The following is a 25592-nucleotide window of genomic DNA, read 5'->3' on the forward strand; positions in this document are numbered from 1 at the left end:
TGTTTTACAGAGAAGGAAATACAGTCTCCAAGATGTTACCAACTTGTCCAAGGTGACACAACCTGCCCAGGTTCAGCTGACTTCATAGTCTTGACTTGCTACAAGCTCCATAATGTAGGTGTTGTCTCTCTTCACACAAAGGTACTACCTATAGACAGAAATCACAGGACAACCATTAGAAGATAATAACAAAAACGAATGTTACCTTTACAGAGTTGGGAGATGATATCAAGAATCTTCATCTTATGCCTATGTCCCTTGTACTAAATATGCCTATGCAGAGCAACAGAGTTTTGATAAGTTCCAACAAGAGTGGGTAAATAATGGCATTATTCTAAAAATACACTCAGAAATGTGAATTCATATAGGGTCTCATCTTTAGTTCCTTCCTCTTTGTCAGTTTCCCTGACAAGCCCCTCACTGAGTAATACAGATTCTCTTCTACTCAGCTTCTTTTTGTTTCTACAAACTTTACCTATTCCTGGACCTCATAAGAGCCCCTTCCCTAAATGTTGCAACGTGCCTGTGACAATCCAGAGTTTTCAGCATCCTCCCATCATAGTAAATAAATTTACAAAGTTACTTACCCCAGTAGAAAAGCACAAATAACTCCTTATTTTCTGGAGCACCATATTTAAATTTCACTAATTGATATTCAAGGCCCTTCAAACATTATCTCTTTTTCTACCCATTGTAATGCTGTCTCTCCTCCCCTCACATTATTCTTCACTATACTACATATTGGAAGATGGGAAGACAGTTTGAACCCCTCATCCTATGGCTTCCTTGCTTAGCAATGCCCTCTTTTCTCTATGTCCCACCCCCTTCTCTCTCTCTGTCTAAATCCTGGCCACTCTTTTAGTTGAAGCCCCTCCCCAAAGCATTCTGTGATTACTACAGCTTCCACAAGGCCTTTCTATTTAAAGACATTCATAGCTCTGATAGTCCAACCCATTCCACCTATCACCTGCATTTTCACTCTCAACTATCTGCTGGGGTTTTATGTTTTTCAAGTGGATTGTCATTTTGCTGCAAACTAGTATCATATCTCACACTTATCCGTTATCCTCACAGAAGGTTCTTGGTGAGTCCTCACAAATGGACTCCACAGACTCCTCCAGCAGCTTTAGGAATAGGCAGAACATTCAGAGAAATATGTGTCTCTGATCTCATTTTTATGTCTGGGGCTCCACCCAATATGAGGTCACCTCGTGTTCACTCCTACCATTTGCCAACACATTTCCAGCCTAGGTCCTGAACTGCCCTTAGCTTTCAAGTCTCTGGGTGTCTCTTTCTTATCAGTACACTTGACTTGTGCACCATGGTCTTTGACACTGACCTTCTTCCTTGGGAGTAAACCCATGGCTCTTTATGGCCTCTTTACTGGCGTCTATAGAGGTGGAAATTATGACATCATCTAAGCCAATGATTCCCAACATAACGGATGATAAGATCACTTGAGTATTTATTAAACATTCCAATTCCTGGGCCCTGCTCCATACCTACAGCATCAGAATATCTGAAATAAAGCCTCGAATTAACAAGCATCCCAGGTGAGTCTTGTGATCAGATGAGACAAAGAAACACTTACCTAAAATATTGAATAATATTTTACCAACTGATCTGATGATTTTCAGGCTCAATCGACAATCAGAAATTAGGCACTCTGGAGAAAGAGAGCACTAATTTTAGGGACTGAGCAGCATTACTTCTTATCTGTTCCTATTTTTCCAGCTATTAATATAAGGAAGTATGTTTCCTAATGGCTCACTAATAGAGACACTAGCTGTGTTATCTAGAAAAAATCACTTAAGAACTCTGAACTTCAATTTCCTCACTTATAGAAAAAGGTAGAGTTAGACCAGATTAATAGTTATCTTTCATACGTAACCACTAGAATCACTTTAGGAGATTTTAGAACCTATCTCCTGCAGGGATTCTAATTTAATCAATCCAAGTGATTCTCCTATGTAACTAGGTTAAAATAAAGTCAATTGGTGATTTTTAAGATGGCTTCTAGGGCTAGGGTTGTGGCTCAGTGGCAGAGTGCTTGCCTAGCATGGGTGAGGCACTGGGTTTGATTCTCAGCACCCCATAAAAAATAAATAAAAGGGGCTGGGGTTGTGGCTCAGCAGTAGAGTGCTCGTCTAACACGTGTGAGGCCCTGGGTTCGATCCTCAGCACCACATAAAAATAAATAAACAAAATAAATGTATTGTGTACAAATTTAAAATAATAATAATAAATAAATAAAATAAAGTCATTGTGCCCATATACAACTAAAAATAATATTTTAAAAAAGATGCCTTATAGGCTGGGGTTGTGGCTCAGTGGCAGAGTGCTTGCCTAGCATGTGTGAGGCACTGGGTTCAATTATCAGCACCACATAAAAATAAATAAAAGATAAAGGTCCATTGACAACTAAAAAAAGTTGAAAAAATGCCTTCAGGCTCTGAAATAGCTCTTTGATTTTATAATTGTATCATTAAATTTTTGTATCAATTGTAGACATTTATTTTATGCCCTATATAAAAAAATAATAAGAATGTATTTATCCATCCCTTTAGTATTTCAACAATTTTTTTTTTGTGGATCGCCTGCAGTCTAGCAGCTCCTGTGCTAGTTACTGGGGATACAGCAATACATGAGAAACATGTCCAAACCCACATGGAAAAATAAATATTGGGCCAACATTACAAATGTGAGAGTGATCACAAAAGAATACAGAAAGATACAAGGACACATAAAAAGGGACTTAACCTACTCTTTCAGGAAAGGCTTGTAGGAGGAAGTGACATTTAGGTTGAAACCTGACAAATGAGTTGGAATTCTGTGTGTGTGTGCTGAGCTAAGGAGAACAGCATATTGGAAGCACCTGAGGTGAAAAGAGGAGTATACTAGAAAGAGAAAGAACACCAAAAAATCTGAAACTAGTAAGCAAAAGGGGAAAAAGCACAAGTGAGGGCCAGGCAAGACCCAGAAAGAGAGTTTAGTACTTATCCTAAGAGCACTGCTGAGAATTTGAATACTTTAAACAGGTGCTAAGGTGATAAGATTTACATGTTTTAAAGTCCCTACAGTTTTGGAGTGCAGAGATGCCTGAGTGAGTGGCCACTGGGAAAATAGGCAGTTGCAGTAGTCAGGTAAAATATGTTGGATTAAAGTGACGGGAGAGAAATGGGAAAAGGTGAATAGATTCAAGATATCCACCTGAGAAAAACTCAGATGATGTTGGTGACTGATAGTACATAAGAGATAAAGAATCCTGAGTCAAGGTTTCAAAAACTTGAGTAGTTAGGACACGTCATCTATAGATAAAGAATCCTGGAGGAGGAGCAAAAGCAGAAGGGTCATGAATTCAGACTGGGACACACTGAGTGCAAAACACTTGTGTTTCAACTAAGTGGTGGGCTTGAGAAAAGTGAGTCTGGACTCAGAAGGAAGACTTGGACTAAAGTTATAAATCGAGAGTTGTCAACATATAAATGATAAGGGAAGTCACCAGAGGTGAATGAAATCTCCTACTACATGCCAAGAGCTATGGAAGGCTCTGGGACTATATGGTCAAATGGTTCACAGTCCAACAAATAATATCATGCATGTGCAAGCACAGAATTTTAATTAAACTTACATAAAAACTACATTCAAAATTCCCATTACTGATCACAGCTGGTATATCTCCTCTCTGTTCCACTCTCTGGAGGTTTACCTGTCAATTCATCCAAAAGTTGACATGTCAACACTGTAGACTTCAATAAAGAGTCTCTCTTAATTTACTTAGAGATCTCACTCAACTTTTAAAAGTAAAATTTGCAAGTTTAAATATATTTGCACTGATTTTACATCTTTTAAATATCATTGAACAAGACAATCTAGGAAGTAAGATTTCATGCTTGGTCATTCCCATAATGATGTGAACTTTATAGTTGACAGGGCTGTGATCACAAAGCCCAAGGTCTGTTAGGCCTGTGCCACACGTAAATAAGTTCACAGTCTACAGGGTTCTTGGGACATGATCTGTTTTTTAAATGTACTTAGTAGCTTAAAAGAGCACTGCACCAAACTGCCAAGCCTTCTTTTTGAAATTTCACTTGATACCATAAATAACTATCTATCAATCTAATAAAATTGACATTTCTAATATTCAACCCTTCTCCAGTAATTCTTTTTCCTTCCTCCCTTCTTTTTATTCTTCCCTCATTTTTCTCCCCCAATCCTCTCTCCCTCTCTTTTTTCCTTTAATTCTCTGCATCCCTTCTTTCATTTTTTCCTCCATCCTGCCTTCATTCTCCAAACAGTTTCTGCCTCAAGCTTTTATGGAATAAAATAGGATACACATATAAAATCTACACACCATATACAATAATGTTAATTGTCTCTTTTTTTGCAAAGCACTTAGAACCACACCTAATGGTAGTTCTGATGTTAATATATCAGAAGTAGAAGAGCTTCCATAGAATATTTTATCCAGTTTACCCATTTTATAAATCAAGAAAAGGAAACTTGTTTTCAACCAATGTGCTTGAAAAATCATATTAAGATTGATTTGGCCAGAATGTTAGATTTCACACAAATAATGGCAGGCACTATATTGTATTATTTTATTAAGTAAGCAGGTCTAGTATAGAATTGAGATGTGCTATGTGTAAAATACCTAAATGAATTTTGAAGTCAATATTTTAAAAGGTAAAATATCTCAATTTTTATATTGATTACATGGTGAAATAATAATGTTTTGAATATTGAGTTAAATAAAATATATTATTGAAGTTCATTTTACCTGTTTGCATTTACTTTTTAAATGTGGCTACTAGAAAATTTTATATTAAATATGTGACTTTCCTATTTGATTCATGCTATATTTCTATTAAACAGAAGTATTCCAGAATAATAATATTTATCTCATAAGGTTTTTGTTAGTTAATTAACATTTCAGGTCTTTCTAAGTTCCTAAATTCATCCAATATTGCTAAAGAAATTCAATCGCCTACAAAAATAGTAAACCACATGTTCTAGAGAATGCTGAGAATGTACTGGTCATAGATCAATAATGCCCCCAAATTTAATGATTTGTCCAAGGCTACACATCTTATTAGTACAGAGATGATATCCAGGCCCAGGACTATTTATTTTCTCATTGACCTTTTATCGTAGTGGAGTTCATGAACAAAATTGTGAAATGGTTTTCAATGGCTACAAAACTGGTTTCAGTTGAATTCAACAAATATTTGAATACCTAATAAAAGGTGCCAGCTGGATGCCATGGTACATGCTTGTAATGCCAGCAACTTGGGAAACTGAGGAAGGAACATGCAAGTACAAAAACAGACTCAGTAACTTAGTGAGACCCTGCCTCAAAATAAAGAGAGAGAGAGAGAGAGAAAGAGAGAGAGAGAGAAGGAAACAGAGAGGGAGAGGGAAGGGAAAGGGGAGAGGGAAAAAGAAGGAAAAAAGGGAAAGAGGAAAGGAGAAAAAGAATGACGGGTGTAACTCAGGTAGAGTGTCCCTGGGTTCAATATATAGTACCAAAAAAAAAGGTGCAAAGTACATTGCTAAGTAGTAGTAATTATAGGGCTTAAGCTTTATCATTTTAATGTCTGGGGAACTTTAAGTTTAAATGAACAACAAGATTATTTTCATCACACATTTCTCATATTCATAATTTAAGTATGACTTAAATTTCTCATAATCATAATTTAAGTACATTCATGTAGGCATGTTTTCCTAAACTTAAAACTCTACACTGAATATTTGATACATGAAAAAAGCTATTATGTTGATATAAAACATTAATTTTTACTTTCAAAAATATACAGTAAGCTGGTGTTGTGGTTCAGTGGTAAGAGCGCTTGCCTAGCATGTGTGAGGTACTGGGTTCAATTCTCAGCACCACATATAAATAAATGAGTAAAATAAAAGTCCATTGACATCTAAAAATTTTTTTTAAAAAAAGAAATATACATTAAAACCATTATTAACATTTCCCCCAAACAGTAATAATTCTTCTGATTAAAATTTAGTTAAACAGATCTGCAGTGTAATATCTGAAATGTACTATTATGAAATCTTTCCTTATAGAATCAGATTTTGATATCTGTTGATATCATTATGTGTTCATGTCTGCTCACCTGCTACTAAAAAACACCTATTAGTTTTTTACTTTGGGAACTTTTATAAATATCCTTGATGCACTTAGAGTAATTGTACTTCACCCAGGATAATTCTTGGATGCAAGAGTATTAAGAAAATTACTTTAATTACTTTGTTTAAACTCTCTGAACACTGTTGCTTAGTTGTCTTTTTCTATTAACATCTTGGTTTTATTTAGAACATCAACAAGGAAACCATTCTTTGTTATCTCAGAATAAATTCTACTTTGTTGTGGTCTTCTTCCAATATGATAATGGATTCAATATATTAGTATTTTACTTAAATATTTGCATCTACATGCATAAGTATTGGGACTTAAACCATGCTAGCTTCATAAATGGGAGTTTACTCCTTACTACAATGTCTCAGAGTCCAAAAAAAACCCCTACATAACTTGAGGTATATGACCTCATTTTATGTTTTATTACCAAGATATTAAAATAGCATGGCTTCCCAGAAGTAAAGATGTTATTCTGGAAATTTTGCTTAACTTGGAAAAAATGGGAAAGATGTAGCTTTAATGCCCTCACCCACTTTTAATAATAAGTGATAAGAAAGACAAAACAGTGCTGGGGTTGTGGCTCACTGGTAGAGCACTTGCCTAGCACCTGTGAGGCACTGGATTCGAGTCTAAGCACCATATATAAATGAAAATAAATAATGGTCCATTAACAACTAAAAATAATTTTTCAAAAAAGAAAGACAAAACAATGCACATACTAAAGAATCCTCTTAAAAGACTTGTGCCACTTCTTAGCATAAAAGAAAAACAAATGATCTCAAAGATGTGGAGAAAATATTACATTTCATTAAAAAAAAACAAGACAATACCATTTTCCCCTCTCCCCATTAAATTTATAACACAAAGGATGGGGAAAATATTCAATCTCCTATCATACCAAGTAATCCAAGAAGTAAATGGGACTTTGGTATTTACTGATGTATCTATAACATCTTTTCTGCAGGGCAATTTGTTAAAATGCATAAAAGGTTTAAAAATACATATTTACTTTGTGTTGGGTACTCCACTTCTAGGAATTTCTCTTAAAAATATGAGATATATACAAGTAATTATGTATAAAAAGAATGTTCAGTAGTGTTAGTTATAATAGCAAGTGTTTAAAACAATCTAAATATTTAACAATTAAAGGTAAATTTTAGTTTAGTTATGGTTAGACTAAAACAGAAAGACTCAAAATCATAAGTGAAAAAGGAAACTACAAACTGACACCACAAAAAATAAAAAATAATTAGACATTATTATAAACAACTATAAGTCAACAAATATAATAATCTAGAAGAAATGGACAAATTTTCAGACACATACACTGTACCAAGATTGAATCATGAGGAATTAGGAAAGTTGAGCAGTCCAGTAGTCAGTGATGAGATTGAATCAACAATAAAAACTTTCCCATAAAAGCAAAGCCCAGGACCAGATAGCTGAATTGCTGAAATACATCAAACATTTGAAGAACTAATACAAATTCTTCCTTAATTATTTTAAAAACTTGAAGAGAAGGGAATTCTTCAAAGCTCATACTACAAGGACTGAATTACTCTGATATCAAAACCAAATTAGGACACAGCCACAACCATAAAAAAATAAGCTATACATCAATATCTATGATTTTGAACACAGATTCAAAAATCCTTAACAAAATACTAGCAACCCAAATCCAACAGCACATTAAAAAGACTGTTCATCATGATCAAGTGGGATTCATCCCAGGGATGCAAGGATAGTTCAAAAATATGTAAATCAATAAATGTTACACACCACATCAACACAATGTAGCACAAAAACATTATGAGCCCCTCAGTAAATGGAGAAAAAGCATTTGATAAAATTTAACATCCCAGGCTGGTGATATGACTAAATGGTAGAGTACTTGGCTAGCATATATGAGGCCCTGAGTTTGATGACTAGCACCACAAATAAGTAAGGAAGGAAGGAAGGAAATAAATAAATAAATAAACACCTCTTTATGATTAAAAACTCAGAACTAATAAATTAAGTTATAAAAGAAATATACCTCAACATCATAAAGGATATATTTAACAAACCAACAACCAACATCATACTGAATAAGGAAAAGCTGAAGTCTTTATTATCTAAAGTGTGGAATCAGACAAAGATGCCCATTTTCAACACTTGTATTCAATATAATACTAAAAGTTCTAGCCAGAGAAATCAGTTCAACAGTGAGAAATAAAGGGATTTCAAATGGGAAAAGAGGAAGTCAAATTGTCCTTGTTGACAGCCAACATGATCCTACAGAGAGCAAACCCCAAAGTCTCCATCAAAAAAAAAAAAAAAAAGAAAAGAAAACTTCTAGAACTAATGAATTAGCAAAGTTCCAAGATACAAATGAACATGTAAATTCAATAGCACTGTCCTACACCAACACAAAACTATCTGAAAAAGAGATCAATAAAAATCAATCTCATTTACAATAGTTACAGCAAAATAAAATACCTAGAAATACATTTAACAAAAGAGGTAAAAGATCTATACAATAAAATTTATAAAACAATGATGAGAAAAAAATGGAGAGGACACAGACAAATTAAAAGATAGCCCACATTCATAGGTTGGAGGAATCAATAGCATTAAAATGTCCATAAAGATTAAATGTTCAAAGTGATCTACAGACTCAATGAAAGCCTTATCAAAATACCAATGGAATTTTTCACAGAAAATGTAATACGAAAAAATATATATTTCATATATATGTTGAAATATATGAAAATACCAATTTTCATTTTTCATGGGAAAAAAAATCCTAAAATTTGTATTGAAATATCAAAAACTGGGAATAGTGAAGGCCAACTTGAACAAAAAGAACAAAGCAGGATCCATTATACTGCCTGACTTTATACTACAAATTGGCATAAAAAACAGATACACAGGCCAACGGAACAAAATACAGAATCTAAAAGAAAACCCATGCATCCATAAACTGATTTTCAACAAAGATTTAAGTAGTGGAAAAAGGACAGTCTTTTCAATAAATGATGTTGGAAAAAATGTATATCCATGGGAGATTAATTAAACTAGACTCCTGTCTCTTAATAGTTACAAAAATCAACTCAAAATGGATTAGACTTAACTTTAAGACCTGAAACTACAAGAAAAAAAAAATGGGAAACACTGAGGACATTGAAATGGGCAAGAACTTTTCTTGACAAGACCTCAAAAGCACAGGAAATAAAAGAAAAAACATACCAATGCTATGACATCAAACTACAAAGCTTTGCACAGGGGTGGGTATGTAGCTCAGTGGTAGAGCACTTGTCTAGCATGTATGAGGCCCTGGGTTAGATTTGTATCATTGCAAAAACAAAAAACTTCTGTCCAGCAAAGGAAACAACCATCAGAGTAAAAAAACACCCTACAAAATAGGAGGAAATATTTTCAAACTATACATCTGATTAGAGTTTAATACCCAGAATATGTAAGTATATTTTAAAAAAAACTCAGTAGCAAAAAACAACAACAAAAAACAAGTAACTTACCTAAATAGTCACTTCTCGAAAAAAGACATATGAAAAAATGCTCAACATCATTAATCATCAGGGAAATGTAAATAAAACCACAATGAGATAACACTTCACTCCAATAAGAAAAACTATTATTAAAAAGACAAAAAGAAATAAGTAATGGCAAGGATGAAGAGGAAAATAAATTCTTGTATGCTGTCAGTGTACATGTAAATTATTGCAGTCACTGTGGAAAACAGTATGCAGGTTCCTCGAAACATTAAAATAGAACTACTAAATGATACAGCAATCCCACTATGAGGTATATATCCAAAGAAAATGAAGTCAGCATATTGAAGAGCCATCTGCATGCCTATGTGCACTGCAGTACTATATAATAGGCAAAAAATGAAAAAAATCTTGTTAATCAGTGGTTAATGGATAAGGAACATATGGTATAAATATACAGCAAAATACTACTAACCCTTAAAAAGATTGAAATCCTGTCATTTGTAGCAACATGGGTGGAGTTAGAGGACATTATATGAAGTGAGATAAGCCAGGTACAGAAAGACAAGCACTGCCTGATCTGATACTATACCTACACCTCACACCAACTACAAAAATGAACTCAAAATACATTATAGGTCTAAATGGAAAATCTCAAGCTATTATAAATATTTGTGATGTTGGTTTAGGTAAGAACTTTTAGATTAAACCACAACAGCACAATCTATAAAGAAAAAATAAGTAAACTGGACCATACAATTTAATAATTGGCAGGGCGTGGTGGCGCACACCTGTAATCCCAGTGGCTCTGGAGACTGAGACAGGAGGATCGTGACTTCAAAGCCAACCTCAGCAACAGCAAGGCCCTAAGTTATTCAGTGAGTCCCTATCTCTAAATTAAATACAAAATTTGGGCTGGGGATGTGGCTCAGTGGTCAAATACCCCCAAGTTCAATCCCCAGTAACCCCCCACCCAAAAAAGAAATCTATCAAGGGCATAGTAATTAACTGTAAATATTTAGTGAGAGATTCCCTGAAGAATCATATTGTTGCTGGTCATTTTATTATTATTATAATTTAAAACCTTATCATCTATCCTAAAGAATTAAAGTCATCATACTATGGTAATACATGCAAACCCATGTTTATAGCAGCACCATTCACAATAGGCAAACTATAGAACCAGTCTAGGTGTCCATCAATTGATGAATGGATAAAGAAAATGTGTTTTATATACACAATGGAGTTTTATTCACCAATGAGGAAAAATGAAATTGTGTCATTTTTAGGGAAATAGAGCTTGTTAAGCAGAATAAGCCAAACTCAAAAAGTCAAGGGTTATAAATTCTTTCTTATGTGGAAGCTAGACAGGAAAAAGGAAGAGAAAGGTAGCAAAGGATCTCCTGAAAATTGAAGAGAGATCAGTAGAGAAAAGGGACCAAAGGGAGGCAAAGAAGAATGGTACCAGCCAAATTATATTGTTCTACTGTGTGCATGTACAAATACATAACAATACATCCCACCATCATGTATAATTATAATGCACCAATAAAAATATGGAAAAACCTTTTAATCCTGATTTAAATTAAAAGTATTAGTATGTCTTCATGATGCATTTTATTTTTTAAAAATCATTTCCTAGCTTTTTACTCAGAGAAGACCTAGATAGAATAGATATGATCATCTCATTAGCAATTAATCATCTCCCACATCAGCACCAAGATTGTGTCTCTAACACTATTTTCCAACTAAATAATGCAGGGCTTCTTGGAAAATTAACTGATTTTAAGTCTAGGGCAAAAAATACACAAAGTGAATCTGCAACATCTTTTCACATTCAACTATCAAAGATTACCATCATGTATAATTATAATGCACCAATAAAAATATGGAAAAACCTTTTAATCGTGATTTAAATTAAAAGTATTAGTATGTCATGTCAAAGGACTCAGGAGTTAACTTAAAGAAGCTCTCACTGACAAAGATAGAATATTAATAACTTCAGTGGTTTGGAAAACATGATACGTGTTTAACCCAGATATTGTTAAATTCTACAGAATAGCCCCATTTCTTTTTTTAAATTTTTTTATTCTAATTTGTTATATATGACAACAGAATGCATTACAATTCATAGTATACATATAGAGCACACTTTTTCATATTTCTGGTTGTATACAAAGTATATTCACACCATTCGTGTCTTCATACAAGTACTTTGAATCATGCTTTCAATCTCATTCCACCATAATTTCTTACCCCATGCCCTCTCCCTTCCCCTTCCATTCCTTTGCCCTATCCAGAGTTCAGAACAACCCCATTTCTTATCAAATAAACTGTGAATGAGCAGAGAAGAAGAGATTGAAGGAGAAAGGGTAAGAAAAGGAGGAAATCTACAGATTTAAAGAATTGAGGGACATAATAATCAACTGTAATCTACACATATATGCAGAACATTATTTGGACAAAGTATAAAAAGAGAATTTATGAAACAATCTGGAAATTTTAAAATAGTATTTGGATATTTAATTTTAGTGAATTGCTGTTATTTTATAAGTAATAACTTGAGAATATATTTTTTAAAAAACATTTTGTAGTTGTAGATGGACAGAATGTCTTTATTTATTTTTATGTGGTGCTAAAGATCGAACCCAGTGCCTCACACATGCTAGGCAAGCGCTCTACCACTGAGCTACAGCCCCAGCCCTTAATTATGTATCTTTGAAGTTCTTATTTTAAAAAGATGCACAATGAATGATTCATGCACAAAATGATATGGAATCTGAGGTCTGCTTCAAGATGATGGAGAAGACAAGGGGTTGGGGACATATATGAAACAGGAGTCCACAAGTTGAGAATGATTAAAGCTGAGTAATAAGAACATAGAGGTTCTCTATTCTCTTCGTGTTTTTTGTATATGTTTGAAAGTTTTCATGATAAGAAGTTTTTCAAAGAAGGTGTTCATTTCTACCAGGAAAAGTAAAACTGAAGCTTGTGAACAAACAGAAGTAATACTTCTCAAAATGTGGTCTAATGATCAAATGCCTCTTCATAAGCACTTGCAGGGCCTGTTTCAAAATACAGATTCCCTCCAAATCTAGAACCTCTGGGAATCTACTTGGGAATTTTAACTGTGTGTTGAATTTTTTATAACTATTGCTTTATAGCTAAAGCACTTAGGAAAGAAAGGTCTTCCTAGGTGGCTTATTAAGAATGCATCCTTAGAGATGAACTGGGTCTCAAAAGAGCATTTCAAACTCTTTTTCCTGGAAATTTATTTTTGAGTATTACATATCCAAAGGATTTACAATATTAGTTTGTTTTTATTTTTTATCCTATTCATATTTAAGTAACCCTTTAGTGAGTTTCATAATAATAAACTCTTATAATGCAGGTACTTATGATTACACTTATTTTACAGACAAGGAAACTGAGGCATAGAGTTCTTGAAACATTCTCAAAGTTGTACAGTGAATTAGAGCTGTCAGATTTAAAAGTTACGAATTTATATTTTTAGGATGGAATTTTCTTATCCAGAGGTGTGAAATAATTTCCGAACTACTTCAAAGAGTAATTGATGGGATGCTACAGTTTTTTTTTCTGATTCTGTTGCATTTTGTTTTATTTATTGATAGGGATTAAGTTAATTTTTATAATGAAACTCTTCTTATCAGATATTATGATTTTAGAATCCAAAACCACTAGTCATGAATAATAGACAAAAATGAGATATTGTGTAGCTCAGAAACTTCTATTACTCTAAGAGAACTTATCTCTTTAATAAAGGACTATATTACACTGGCTTCAGAGATCTAGCTTCAGATTTTGTTTCCCAAGAAGGACATGTCTTTTCTACAGATTCCTCTCTAGTTCTTTCTCTAATAAGTAACTTTATTTGTATTTCATAAGGGACATAATATTTTAGCTACTGTCCTTATGAAATTCATTAAAGACTTCATGTTCTTCAAGAAAACAAAGTTTATGAATGAATGAATTCCTGAATTGAATAACTGAAAGAATGATTTAGGATCTCATAAGTCTTCTGAGAGGAATATTCAACCTAGATAAAGGTTTCTTAAAAGAGTCAAACTAAACACTTTAAACTGTGTACATTGTAGAAGAAAACACAATCACTGGTTTATATCCACAGAGGACTCTATCTACTTGTTTTTTGTTTTAACTTGACTCCAAGTAAAATCACAAGTTTATTAGTACCAGTGGCATAATAATTTCTGATTCTTCAAACAAAATAGCATCCCAAGTTCTAAGTGCCCAACTTCCCTCAAACACTTTCATCTCCTCCCACTTCCCTTGATCCTACATGCATTCCTCCTGCAAAAGCCATCCTGTGACACTACTTTCAGAAGGCTTCAACCACATAGCCTCAAGCACAGTGGAAGCCACACCTATGATTAACATTAAACCAACAGTAAGTATTGCTTTGGTGATCCAGAATTTAACCTCAGCCTTACACACCCAACTTCCACTATAAAATCATTGGGCACTCAAACACATATCCATGTGTTGTTTTGTTTTGTTTTCCTAGGTCAAGTCAACATTGCAATGATTTTTAAACCAAACAAAACCTACAGGCAAACACAGGTGAACTGAGGTAACTTGCTTGCTTACACCATAGCAACACAAGTGGAATTTTCCTGACTAGTTGCTTCACAAAGAGAAACTAATTTAAGATGCCACGACAGAAATGTATGGTGGCCATAAATAAATTTTGATTAACAACTTGTTAAAATTGTATTATTGCCAGCTAAGGGGAAAACCACCTCAGCTAAGAAGACTTCTGTATTATAATGAGTAATGAGGGGATTCTATAAAGAAAAATATACTCTGAATTTGTAAATAGTTATCACTACTATATCATGTATACTTTACTTGCTCTTGTTGATTCACTCAGGTGGACACATATCTGCATGATTTTTCTTCCTTCATTTTTTTTTTTTCAGTACTGAGGCTTGAACTCAGGACCTCATGCACCAAGCTGCCTTCCCAGCCATTTCTATTTTATTTTGAGACAGGGTCTTGCTAAATTGCTATGTTGTAAGGTTGACCTGGAACTCATGATTTTTCTCCCTCAGCCTCCCCAGTAGCTGGGATTATGGTGTGCACGTGCTGTAGCATCTAACTTTCTGCATGTTTTAAAAGTGTCAAATTACAAATTTGGTACAACAAATGCCTAATCACTATTTGCTACTCCTCTGATATTAAACGTTCAATAACTACTTTATTTAACTGACTCAACCATGTACCATGATCTAGTTCACAGAGATGGCTGTGTTTAATTTTGCTTCTTCAAAAATGTAAACCAGGGTAGGGGTTGTGGCTCAGTGACAGAACACTCGCCTCGCATATGTGAGGCACTGGATTCAATCCTCAGCACGACATAAAAACAAATAAAGAAAATATATTTTTAAAAGTGTAAAATAAAACATTTTAAGCATGTCCTTAGTTGTTTGGACATTCAGAGGACAGTGGCATCCATGTGGCAGAGTTCAAAAGAAGGTAAGATAATTTTGATAAACAGACATGTAAAGGTATGTACGGCAAGTACAGGCAGCTTGTAAAGCATCTTTCACTGGTGTCATTCACAAGCCACATTGACTGCTAGATTATAAGACAGAAACACCAATAAGAACTCTTAGAATGGAGGTTGGAGGAGAGCAGAGTTGAGACCAGGATAAGAAACGTGAGGTGCCTGGGTGGAAAATTCAGAGAGACACACACTTGCAGGACCTGAGAGTGAATGCATCTTTAAATTTTGCACCCTAGGCACATACTCATCTCATCCTAAGCCCCTGACCTTACAAAAGCCCCAAAGCGATTGTGGCTACAGGATCAGGTACAAGGGTCCCTAATCTTCACATTCCACAGCTAAAGCTAAACTTCAGTATCAATCTTATCTCAAACAGAAAACATCTACTCACCTCTAGCCCAGTCCCTGGAGATTCTAACTTCTCCCTTGAAGGGGCCAAGACCAGCCCAGTGTGCTTTATTATTAGGGCAAAGTCCCTGCATTCTCCCCTCAAACTTCTGTGATAAGAACCAGGTAGTCCCTCTCTCAAATCCTCCAAACATCCTTGTAAACACCAGACCAGTATCCGGGCCCTCTACCTTCTGACAGAATTCCTTAGATTGTGATATTACCGCTCCTTGATTTCATCTCCTGGGTCCTATCCATATTCCTGCCCAACACAACAACCAGGACTGTCTATTTGCTGAGACTGTCCTTTGCCCTGCTGGTCTAGCTTCTTAAGAGTCTGTGGTTCAGTCTATTTCTTTACAAGTGGATCTCAGTTTTTTCTACCCTATCAGAGTTAATAGAACCATCAAATCATTGTGACAACCAAAAATGTCTTCATATGTTTTTTAAATCATCAGCTAGGGATACCCTTAGCCTTGATGAGAATCATTGGAAGAAAAGACATATCTTCAGTAAGAAACAAGTCAAGAACTTCAAAGCCTGGATTTTTCTATTTTAATGATTCATAAACCTTGTTTGTGTAAAAATTATCTAGGATAACTGCTGATCTATTTAACACACATTCTTGTAAAGCTTAATATGTGCCTGAAACTATTAAAGAACTCCCTATCAATATAATCTCATTTAAATCCTCACCATAACCCTTTGAGTTAGGCACTGTTATTACTCCCATTTTATGGATTAGGAAACTGGGACTTGAGAGATTAATGATTTACCCAAAGTCACACATCACATAAATGTAGAAGCTGAAATTCAAACCTAGGAGTTTTGAATACAGGGTTAATGGTAATAAGCACTATTCTATAAGGCAAACAACCAGATCCCATGCCCAAATGTTAGACTGAGTAAATCTTTAAAAAAAAAAAAAAGACGAGGAAGTCTGTATCTGAATAAGACTTTCAGGTGATTTTATATATGAGAAGGGCACTCACCTATGGACTGATATTTGGGAACCATAGAACTATACCAGACTTCATTTGGGAGAGACAGTCAGAGGACAAATTTACATTGGAGTATACTGAAAAAGCATGAAAGAATAATAATTGGGGACTGTTCATTCAGAACCTCAGAATACAGGCTAATAGCATCATTTTAATAAAATGATCCATGATGAACTATACATTGTGGGAATAAAATAAAGGATGTAGCATTACAGAAATACTATAAATAGCATTAATAAACATGAAATTATCCTATTAATTAGAATACACAACAGCAATGTATCATGAACAGAGGAAGAATAGCCTCGCTGGTTGTAGAATGGGCTGTAGATGGATAGTCCTGCACCAGTTGGGCATGAAAAATAATATCAGCTAACCCCGAAGTGGGGGTTAAACAACACAGAACTTTCAGCAACTGAAGAAGTAAATAGAAGCAATTGGATAAACACGAAAAGAAAAAAACTATAAAAATGTAGAAACAGGTTAGCACCACGCCAATATCATCATCATCACTTTGTTTAGTATTGTCATCCTGAGTGGTTCCTTTGAAGAAACAAAAACAACAGAAGAAGGCAAAGTCATAAACAACAACCCACTTTTAAAAGGAAATTAACTGATGTATACCAATAAGCAGTTTGTGGATACTCAATATGGACATAATTGTGAGTCAAAAAATCAATTTAAACATTAACTAGAATTCATACTTTTCTAGCCCTTACAATAGATGATGGGGTGCAAAGAGGACTGTATTGGGATGCTCAGTCTCTTTAGTTATATATAAACTTCATCTCTAGACACTAGTTAAAAAGATATCCCAGAAATATGATATGTCAAGAGCTTTGTAATGTTGTGAACAACCAATAAAAAAAAAAGATATCCCAATTGATGAAGTTCATTCCAAGGTTTTTGAAAATGGATCCAGAGGTGGTTTAAAAGAGAAATGCCACCAATTTTCATTAATATAACATTTGGCAGTAAAAGTCTTTAAAAAACATTTACCTTGTACCTCAGCCTCCAAAACTAAATGAACTTTTCCAAAATTTCAGCATACTACATTGCCGCAGTCTGGCTGGGCACAATTCAGGAGCCACTTGTCAAAAGAAACAAACTTTATTTTTAAAACTACAAACGCCAAACAAAACAGCTCCTCAGGAAAAACCCTCAGAGCCCAACTGCCACCACCGGCTTCCACAAGCCTCTCCACACACCCACCACCACCTCCCACAATCCTCCTGCTCTTGAGGCCCATTGGCTAGGTCGCGTGGGCGGAGCCAAAGAAGTCCCCCAATGAGCAGTTCCGTAGTCTGAAGGGCAGGGAAACAGCCCAATGAACATGACCGCAGAGGAGCCAATCAGCTAGATGTTGCTGGGGCCACTGTGAGCCAATCATCAGCTGGCAGTCTGAAGGGCAGGGAAACAGCCCAATGAACATGACTGCAGAGGAGCCAATCAGCTAGATGTTGCTGGGGCCACTGTGAGCCAATCATCAGCTGGCAGCTTGAAGGGCAGGGAAACAGCCCAATGAACATCACCGCAGAGGAGCCAATCAGCTAGATGTTGCTGGGGCCACTGTGAGCCAATCATCAGCCGGCAGCTGGAAGTTTGCTGGCAGCTGGAAGTTTGCTGGGGCCCCTTTGGCTGTGGCTCTCAACACTACATAGTTTTTTTTAAGGGCCAATTATATTAAGAATGGTAAATAAAGTTCACTTTCATCAAACCTCTTCAACTTACTATAACCCCAAGTTTCATTTTTCACTGCTCTTTCATATCCTGGAACTAAGTGATACTTACCTTTAGAACCCCTATGTCTTTGCAAAACAAGAGTCTTTCTACTACCCTGCGTTTTTCTATTATATTTTCCCCTAATAGAGTTTCAACCATATTAATTATAACTACATAATTAGTACATAATAATTACATATTAATTATAACATTTAACCAATTTAGTAATTTCTATTTCAGAGCGAATTGGATGGATGTTAATAATTGACAGTGGTCACATGCAATCATGTTAACAGATTAACCGAACTCCTAAGTATACAACACAACCATCTACCACTATACCCATTCTGTTCACACCTTCTGAAGGTGACAGAAATGAACATGTTCATTAACATGACCCAAAAGGATAGCTATTCTAAGACATATAAAAACAAAAATAAAGTTTTATAAACTTAAAATTATTTTCATAAATGTTTCCATAATCAACTTTATAAATAAACTAGTTTTCTAACACTTAATCATTGACTTAATTCAATATTACCTCAAGGTTTTAAGTTATAGATTTATGTTTAAATTTATGCAGTACTAAATATAATTATTATTGATATAAAAAGTTTATCTGAATGCTCATTTTTTCATAAATTTAAACATTATGAAGCAGTAATACAAACTTGATTAATCAATAAAATAAGTTTAGTAAATTTCAGTAGTGTATCTTTTTATGAGAAAACAAATCTAAATGTTATAAAGTATAAAACATGTACATGTATTTTACTTAACATTGATACATCAGAGAAAAGACATATAATTGCTTTTCTTTATTAAATCGAATTTATTGATTCAATTTCATTTTTCCAAAGATTCACTTTAATTACATAAATGTGATTCTTAAAATGTTTCTGAGCTAGCAGTTTTATAAGAAGAAATTTTTTCCTAAAAGTCTAGCACATTTAAAGTACTGGGGATTTATACAACTGCTTATAAACTCTATAAATCAAAGACTTTTTAAATTAAGGGACATTATAGTAGATTTATTAATACCCTCTAACACAGTGAAATATAAAGCCTGTTAAAAGTATAAATACAGAGACACATACAGACCTTATTGCTTCAGTTTTACAACCTCAATCTCAGATTGCAAGAAAAACACAGAAACAAAACTTCACCAGTTCAAATCTTACATAGCTATTCTCCTTCTTACTGGGTACAAAATTAATTTGAAATCACAAAAGACAAAAAAACTAACAAACTGGGTTCACTGGCATCTCTCTTCTAAAAGAGACTAGATGTCTGTCATCCAACAAATATCACCAAATGGTTAAACCATAATCTAAAATTCCAATCATTGCCACTGCCTCTGTGGAATAATTTATTAGAAATGTAAAAAAGAAAAGAAGAAAAAGAAAAAAACAAACAAAAAGAAAAAGGTAAAACAATCAATAAAAAGTAAAAATAAAAAGTATGAATTTTATAATCTTTAGGATTTACTCCAAAAGCCAATAAAAGATATACCTTGGGCTTACCCCCTGGAGTGCATTCCTTTAAGTCATACAGTCTGGCTTCATCACGAGTCCACTTGACCATCTCCACAGAAATTTGATATTTTCAATATTAGAGAATAATTTTCAAAAATCATGTTTCCCATGAAAATATGAAGTTAGCACAGGGCAAATTTTTATTAAACTTATTAATAAAAGATCCAATAAAATGTTAAACCAATTCAAAGAGCATTTACAACTAGGCAGTATGTTAGTAAAGAAATGTTAGTAAGTCACATCCTGTGGTGTTATCTGGTCCACAAAACAAATTATTTGTACTTCAACTAGACAAAAATCTACAAGTTTATCTCTTTCCTTTGCCCTCCTCCTCTATAGTTAATCCCTGCCTGAGTTGGGATGATTTACTGTCAATAGAAAGTCAAACCCAGAAGAGTGCTGAAAGAACCCAATAATCTCTTTAGCCTATTTCCAAGTTTTAGTCTTTTTTTTCCTCAGAGGATGAGATATCGCAAATACTGCATGGGATATACACTTAAAAAAACTATTCATTCATCTGAAATTCATACAAAACTATGTCTTAATTTGGCAACCCTAACCACAAGTCGACAAAAACGTATCTGGTCAGTACAGTTTTGTTCCAGCACTGTATGTCTTTAATCTTTACCTTAGCTTCATATCTTTGCCTAGATAACTGTATTTCTACTGAGCTACTATTCTTTGCATTTACCACTGGGAGGCGCATATAACCTTGGATGTGAGGGAGTGAAGAGATCGCAAAAGCGCTTCTACCTCCAATCCACTAGGGGACGACTCGGGAACCTTGTAGGCTCCGCAACCAGGTTCTGCGCTTTTGCACGCTAAGTAGCTATGCGCATGCGCATAGATACTTTGGGGGCCAGACCTGGTCTGCGCGTGCGTCCAAGTGAGAGTGCAAATGACATTGGTAGGATTCAGAAGGGAGATGGGGGGGTGGAGCCTCTGAGAGCGCGCACGCGCCGTGTTTGGGACTAAAGGCTGCTGGCGCTTCAAGGGTGCAGCCTGCACATGCTGCGCGGCGTGGAGATGCCCATCCGTGGGACGCGGTCAGAGGATAGCGCTGTGTTGGTCTCCACCGATAACTCGACCGCACAGAAGGAGGAGCTTAGCAACAAGGTGAGCATGGGATGCAACGAGAAACTTCGGGGCCCAGGACCTTGCGTCACTGGGCCCCAGAGATGGTCTGCCGCGAGCAACCTGGGGACTTGGCTCCACCTCAGCTTTGCCGCTCTGCTTTGTTTTTCTCATTGGTAGCGCTTGACAGCTGCAGTTAATCCTTTCCTGAAATAGTTGCGTTAACTTAAGGGAGACCTTGAAACTTGCCTTGAGACTAGACCCAGGTGACGGTCACATTGGGGCGGAGATTTTGGTTGATTTTTGCCCCGTTGCTCATTTTAAACCAGCCAAACCTCAAATCTGTTGGGCCACGAATATTCTCCATGCAGTTATCCGCGCCAGCAAACTGGGAGTCATCCTTAATGTCCATCACGAAGACCTATATGTTCTGCCTCTGAAGCTCATTTCAAACATGCCCCTTTCATCTCAGTGCTTAGTACACTCTTAACGCCACCGAGCAGCCACCTTCCTCCTGTCGGGACCCCAGCAAAGGCTTACTAAGGTCCCTCCTCCTCTGTCAGTTATTGCTTTTTCTTACCTAGATTATAACATGCACCCGATTGTCACTTCTCTCCTGAGAAATAGGGGAAAAGGAAGTCAACATAGCATTAATCTTAACTGCCATAAATAGACAAAATCTTCAAACCTCCATGAAGAAGAATAGGTATAGCCTCTCACGTATAAAGTGTCCTAGATTCTACTTCGTTCTGCCCCAAACTACCAGTGACATCTCGATCAAGTGTCTTTTATCTCCCTATATCAGTATCCTTCTTTGACATAAAAACTATACTTGCCATTCCTAAAATAAATGGGAAAGTACTGTACAAACAAACTAAATTCTGGAGGAGATCGTACAGATTTTGCCTGGGAATCTAATCCAGTCTAGTCCCATACTGTACACCTGTGTCAGTTGTGGAGACAGGTGCACATTCATAGTGGTAGGGATGAATTTTCAAAACATAGCCCAGACTGACTGTTACCATACATTTACTACTGATATAGTTACTGAAAAGAGTTTTAAAAAATTGTTTTTACTTGAGCTGTCTTCTTTTGATTAAAAGGTATAATCTAGTTCAACAGTGCCAACACTGTGCTTAGTCTAATATTCGAAGGGAAATGATACAATCACAAAAGTGATAACATTATACTGCCCCAGATAGTACTATTTGGGCATTTAGTACTGTTTGGTAGATCTAAATGTCTGAATGTATCATTTAGTACATAAGTTGTTAAATATGGAAAATGAAAAACCCCAAGATAGTGTAGCCTGGGAAAAGGAAAGAAAAAGCCATACATTGATAGCTTTCATCTCTTTTAGATAAATCCTTTTCAGATGCTGGCCACTGGTGGGGAGAAAGTGTTTCATAAAACCTAGAATGACAGTCTCTATGAAACACTAATCTCTTCCAAGGTAAATCCTCTCCAGGCACTGGTCACTGACCCCCAACCCAAAAATCCAAATTTCTGAGTGCCCAAACTGACACACTCACTAAATCACCTCTCAGTATAACTTACATAAGTTAAGGAGTATAACCCCTCCTTTGGCCAGTGGCTCATTTTCCACTAGGAAAATGGGTCCATTCCCGTGGGTATAATCCCAATCCTGAACAAAAGGCTGAAATGATCTATGAAGTTTGCGTCCAGTCCAGTCTTTTTGTGCTAACATAAGTCATGAAAAGCACTAGCAATTAGAAAAAGTAGCCCACCTCTTAATCCATTTTTTAAGCTAACACATAACTTTTAAAAGTTAATCAAAAGATTGGTATTACTTTTGGTGCATGTTGTCTATTTTTAATAAAAGCTATAAACTGTGTTTAGTAAACTGACCCTTGGCATGAATGCGGCTTGCTAAAACCAACTTCTCTGTCTGAACTCATTGGGTTGCCTAACTCTTGGCAGATAAAACCACTCTCTCCTCCTCTCTTTCCTGTCTCCCCTCATAGACTGCTGTTGAAAAAAACCTATATATTTACAGACTGCCCATTTGGACAATTTGTATGTGATATCTCCTTATCCTAGCTCATCTTTCTAGTTTTAAAAGAGTCACTTCAAGTTCTTTATTGAGCATACTTTGAAAACCTCTGATTTAAGGAGTTTTTCTTTATTTCGATAGATTAAAGAACAAAAAATTGTTGTGGATGAACTTTCTAACCTGAAGAAGAACAGGGTGAGTCATTAGAGTAATTCTGAATAGGGGGGTGTTGATTATTTGTATATGTGTTAACTATATAATAAAATTATAAGAATTATACATAAGAGTTGTATCTGGCTGGGTACGGTGGCACATGCCTATAATCCCAGCAACTTGGGAGGCTGAGGCAGGAGGACCACAAGTTTCAGGCCAGCATCAGCAACTAAGCAAGGGCCTAAGCAATGTAGTGCAACCCTGATTCAAAATAGAAAGAGCTGGGGATGTGGCTCAGTGGTAAGGCACCTCTGGGTTCAATCCCCAGTAACAAGAAAAAAGAAAAGAATTGTATCAGCATCTTTTTAAATTGTAAACTTATTCCTAGTTTGAGGTTTTTTTAATGTGCATATAGATAGATTTTATAGTTGAATATGTGTAATATGTTTTCCCCTGTCATATTATCATTCACATTATCATTGGAACAAATGTCACTAATTGTACTTTGGTATCTTGGAGCTCATATCACCATTGATACTATTTTGTACCTGAATTGGTGTTTTCTTTTGAAGCAAATTATCTTTAAATTTGTTGAGAAGAGGGGATACTATTCCTTTAATTGATTGTGGATAACTGTTGAAGAAAAAAGGATAAATTGCTTCTCCTTCCCCCAAAAAATTTTTAGACAAACCTTCTAAATATTCTTCTAAATCTTCTAAATATGGTTATTTAATACCATTTCCATCAAGATATTCATTAATAACCAAGTTACTGCTCCATGTATAATTACACTATGAAAACTCATTTTAAAGTTCAAAAAGAAATGATTCTGAGCTCTTTAAAGCACTTTAAAGATTATTTAATAACTGATAGTTTAGACATTTGTGATATTGTCTCTTGTATGATATTAGAGGTTATGTCAAATTAATGCAAGCTTTCTGGAGGAAAAATTGATGGGATGTAGCAAAGCCAGCAGTTCTATTTGTAGTAATTAATACTTAAGACAACAATGGAAGCACCCAAGAATTTAGTTATAGCATAAACTAGTGAAGAGCTGAGAATACTTTATTAGCGGACTAAGCAAATAAACTATAGTATGTTTTACCATATGATATTGTAAAAGAACACTTATTGATAAAAAAAAGTGTTCTCAATACTTTCTGATAAAGTAAATAATAAATGTGTAGTTTGGTAGGCAGCTTTTTTGTTTAAAGAAAATGGTATTATATATACAGAGGGAAAAAAATTTTACTTCAGTATACATAGTATCAACAATGTGATCAAATACCTTTATTTTTTCATTTGGTTTTGCTTAAATATTAGTCTTAACATTTTATTCTTGAAACTCAAGAATAAGTTATAACAGCATCTAGAGTTTTCACATCTACTTTTTTTTAGACCAAATCTTAATGTTAGCCTAAATTATGTTTTGCAGAAAGTATATAGGCAACAACAGAACAGCAACATATTCTTTCTTGCAGACCGAACAGAAATGCTTTCTGAAAACAAAAGTAAGTTAAGGGTTTTTCCTTTGTTTGTTTGTTTGTTTTAGTGTTTTGTGTGGAAAGGCACAGAAAATCTTTTGTAGGTTTTCTATGAAAATTCATAATGATGCCTCAATTAAATTATATACAAATGTTTAGATATATGTCTAAAGGTTGATAGTGATTTGTTTCAAGTTATCTTTCTAAATATAGTAATTAACAAAAAAACCCATTAGATGTGTTGGAAAGCAGTAGTTATTAACATGCACTTAAGAATTTGACAGATCTATGTAGGAAAAACCATTATACCATTTTCTCCCTGGAGGTCAGGCAGCGGGGACCAAAAGGAGGCAGATTTTAAAAGGCTGCTGATCGAGGCTTTATTGAGATTTTGCTCCTAGGCAAGACCCTCAGACCAACAGGGTGGGTCTGAGGAAAACTGGACGGCTCAACTGGACTGGAATTTTTATTGGGATTAGGGCAGGAAGGGAGGGTTTGGGACAGGAAAAGGGGATTTTTAGAGTCCCTTGTCCTACCAGGATTGGCCAGGAGACCCCGCTGATTGACAGGTGGTTGGATCAGCACCTGATTGGTGGTTCTTTTGCACGCAGGTTGCTTGGTGCTTTGTTCCTCAGCCACCTCCATCGACCTAACAGTGACTTTTGGAGAAATACTTTGATCCTCTAAGGTCTCATGGGGTTTAAAATAAGATTGTATGTAAAAGTGCTTAGCCAAATGCCTGAACTAAAATAAGCACTTATTGCACACTATTTCTCTGAAAGATCAACATGCTTTGTTAGTAACCCATTATAAATTATTATTGGCCCTCACACAGTATGTGTACTTGTTTAGTTTGAGCTTGGTAAGTAGCTGTGTTGGCTTATGAATTACTAAGTAAAAGTTCAAGAATTTTACTTAATATTTTTTTCTTTCTCCCTTCCACAGATATCTTGGATGAACTGAAAAAAGAATACCAAGACATAGAAAATTCAGAGAAAACTAAAATCAAGAAATAGTCACGTTGATTTCATAACA

At 35.2% G+C, this 25592-nt stretch overlaps 1 protein-coding gene across 1 annotated transcript; it reads left to right on the plus strand.

Moving 5' to 3' along the window:
• The first annotated feature begins 20738 nt into the window (after positions 1-20738).
• Asdurf (ASNSD1 upstream open reading frame) lies at positions 20739-25590 on the plus strand. Its single transcript, XM_026389068.2, has 4 exons — positions 20739-20948; positions 23062-23115; positions 24509-24584; positions 25503-25590. The coding sequence occupies exons 1-4, from the start codon at positions 20841-20843 to the stop codon at positions 25571-25573; spliced, it is 309 nt and encodes a 102-aa protein (XP_026244853.1). The 5' UTR covers positions 20739-20840; the 3' UTR covers positions 25574-25590.
• Positions 25591-25592: the final 2 nt, after the last annotated feature.

Source organism: Urocitellus parryii, chromosome 1, assembly GCF_045843805.1.
Source record: "Urocitellus parryii isolate mUroPar1 chromosome 1, mUroPar1.hap1, whole genome shotgun sequence".
NCBI lineage: Eukaryota > Metazoa > Chordata > Mammalia > Rodentia > Sciuridae > Urocitellus > Urocitellus parryii.

Excerpts from the sequence above, each read along its gene's own strand:
- Asdurf (XM_026389068.2), top strand. The coding sequence starts at position 20,841 with ATGCTGCGCGGCGTGGAGATGCCCATCCGTGGGACGCGGTCAGAGGAT. Across the intron at positions 20,949-23,061 it reads AGGAGGAGCTTAGCAACAAG|ATTAAAGAACAAAAAATTGT; the intron begins GTGAGCATGGGA and ends TTATTTCGATAG. Across the intron at positions 24,585-25,502 it reads AATGCTTTCTGAAAACAAAA|ATATCTTGGATGAACTGAAA; the intron begins GTAAGTTAAGGG and ends TCCCTTCCACAG.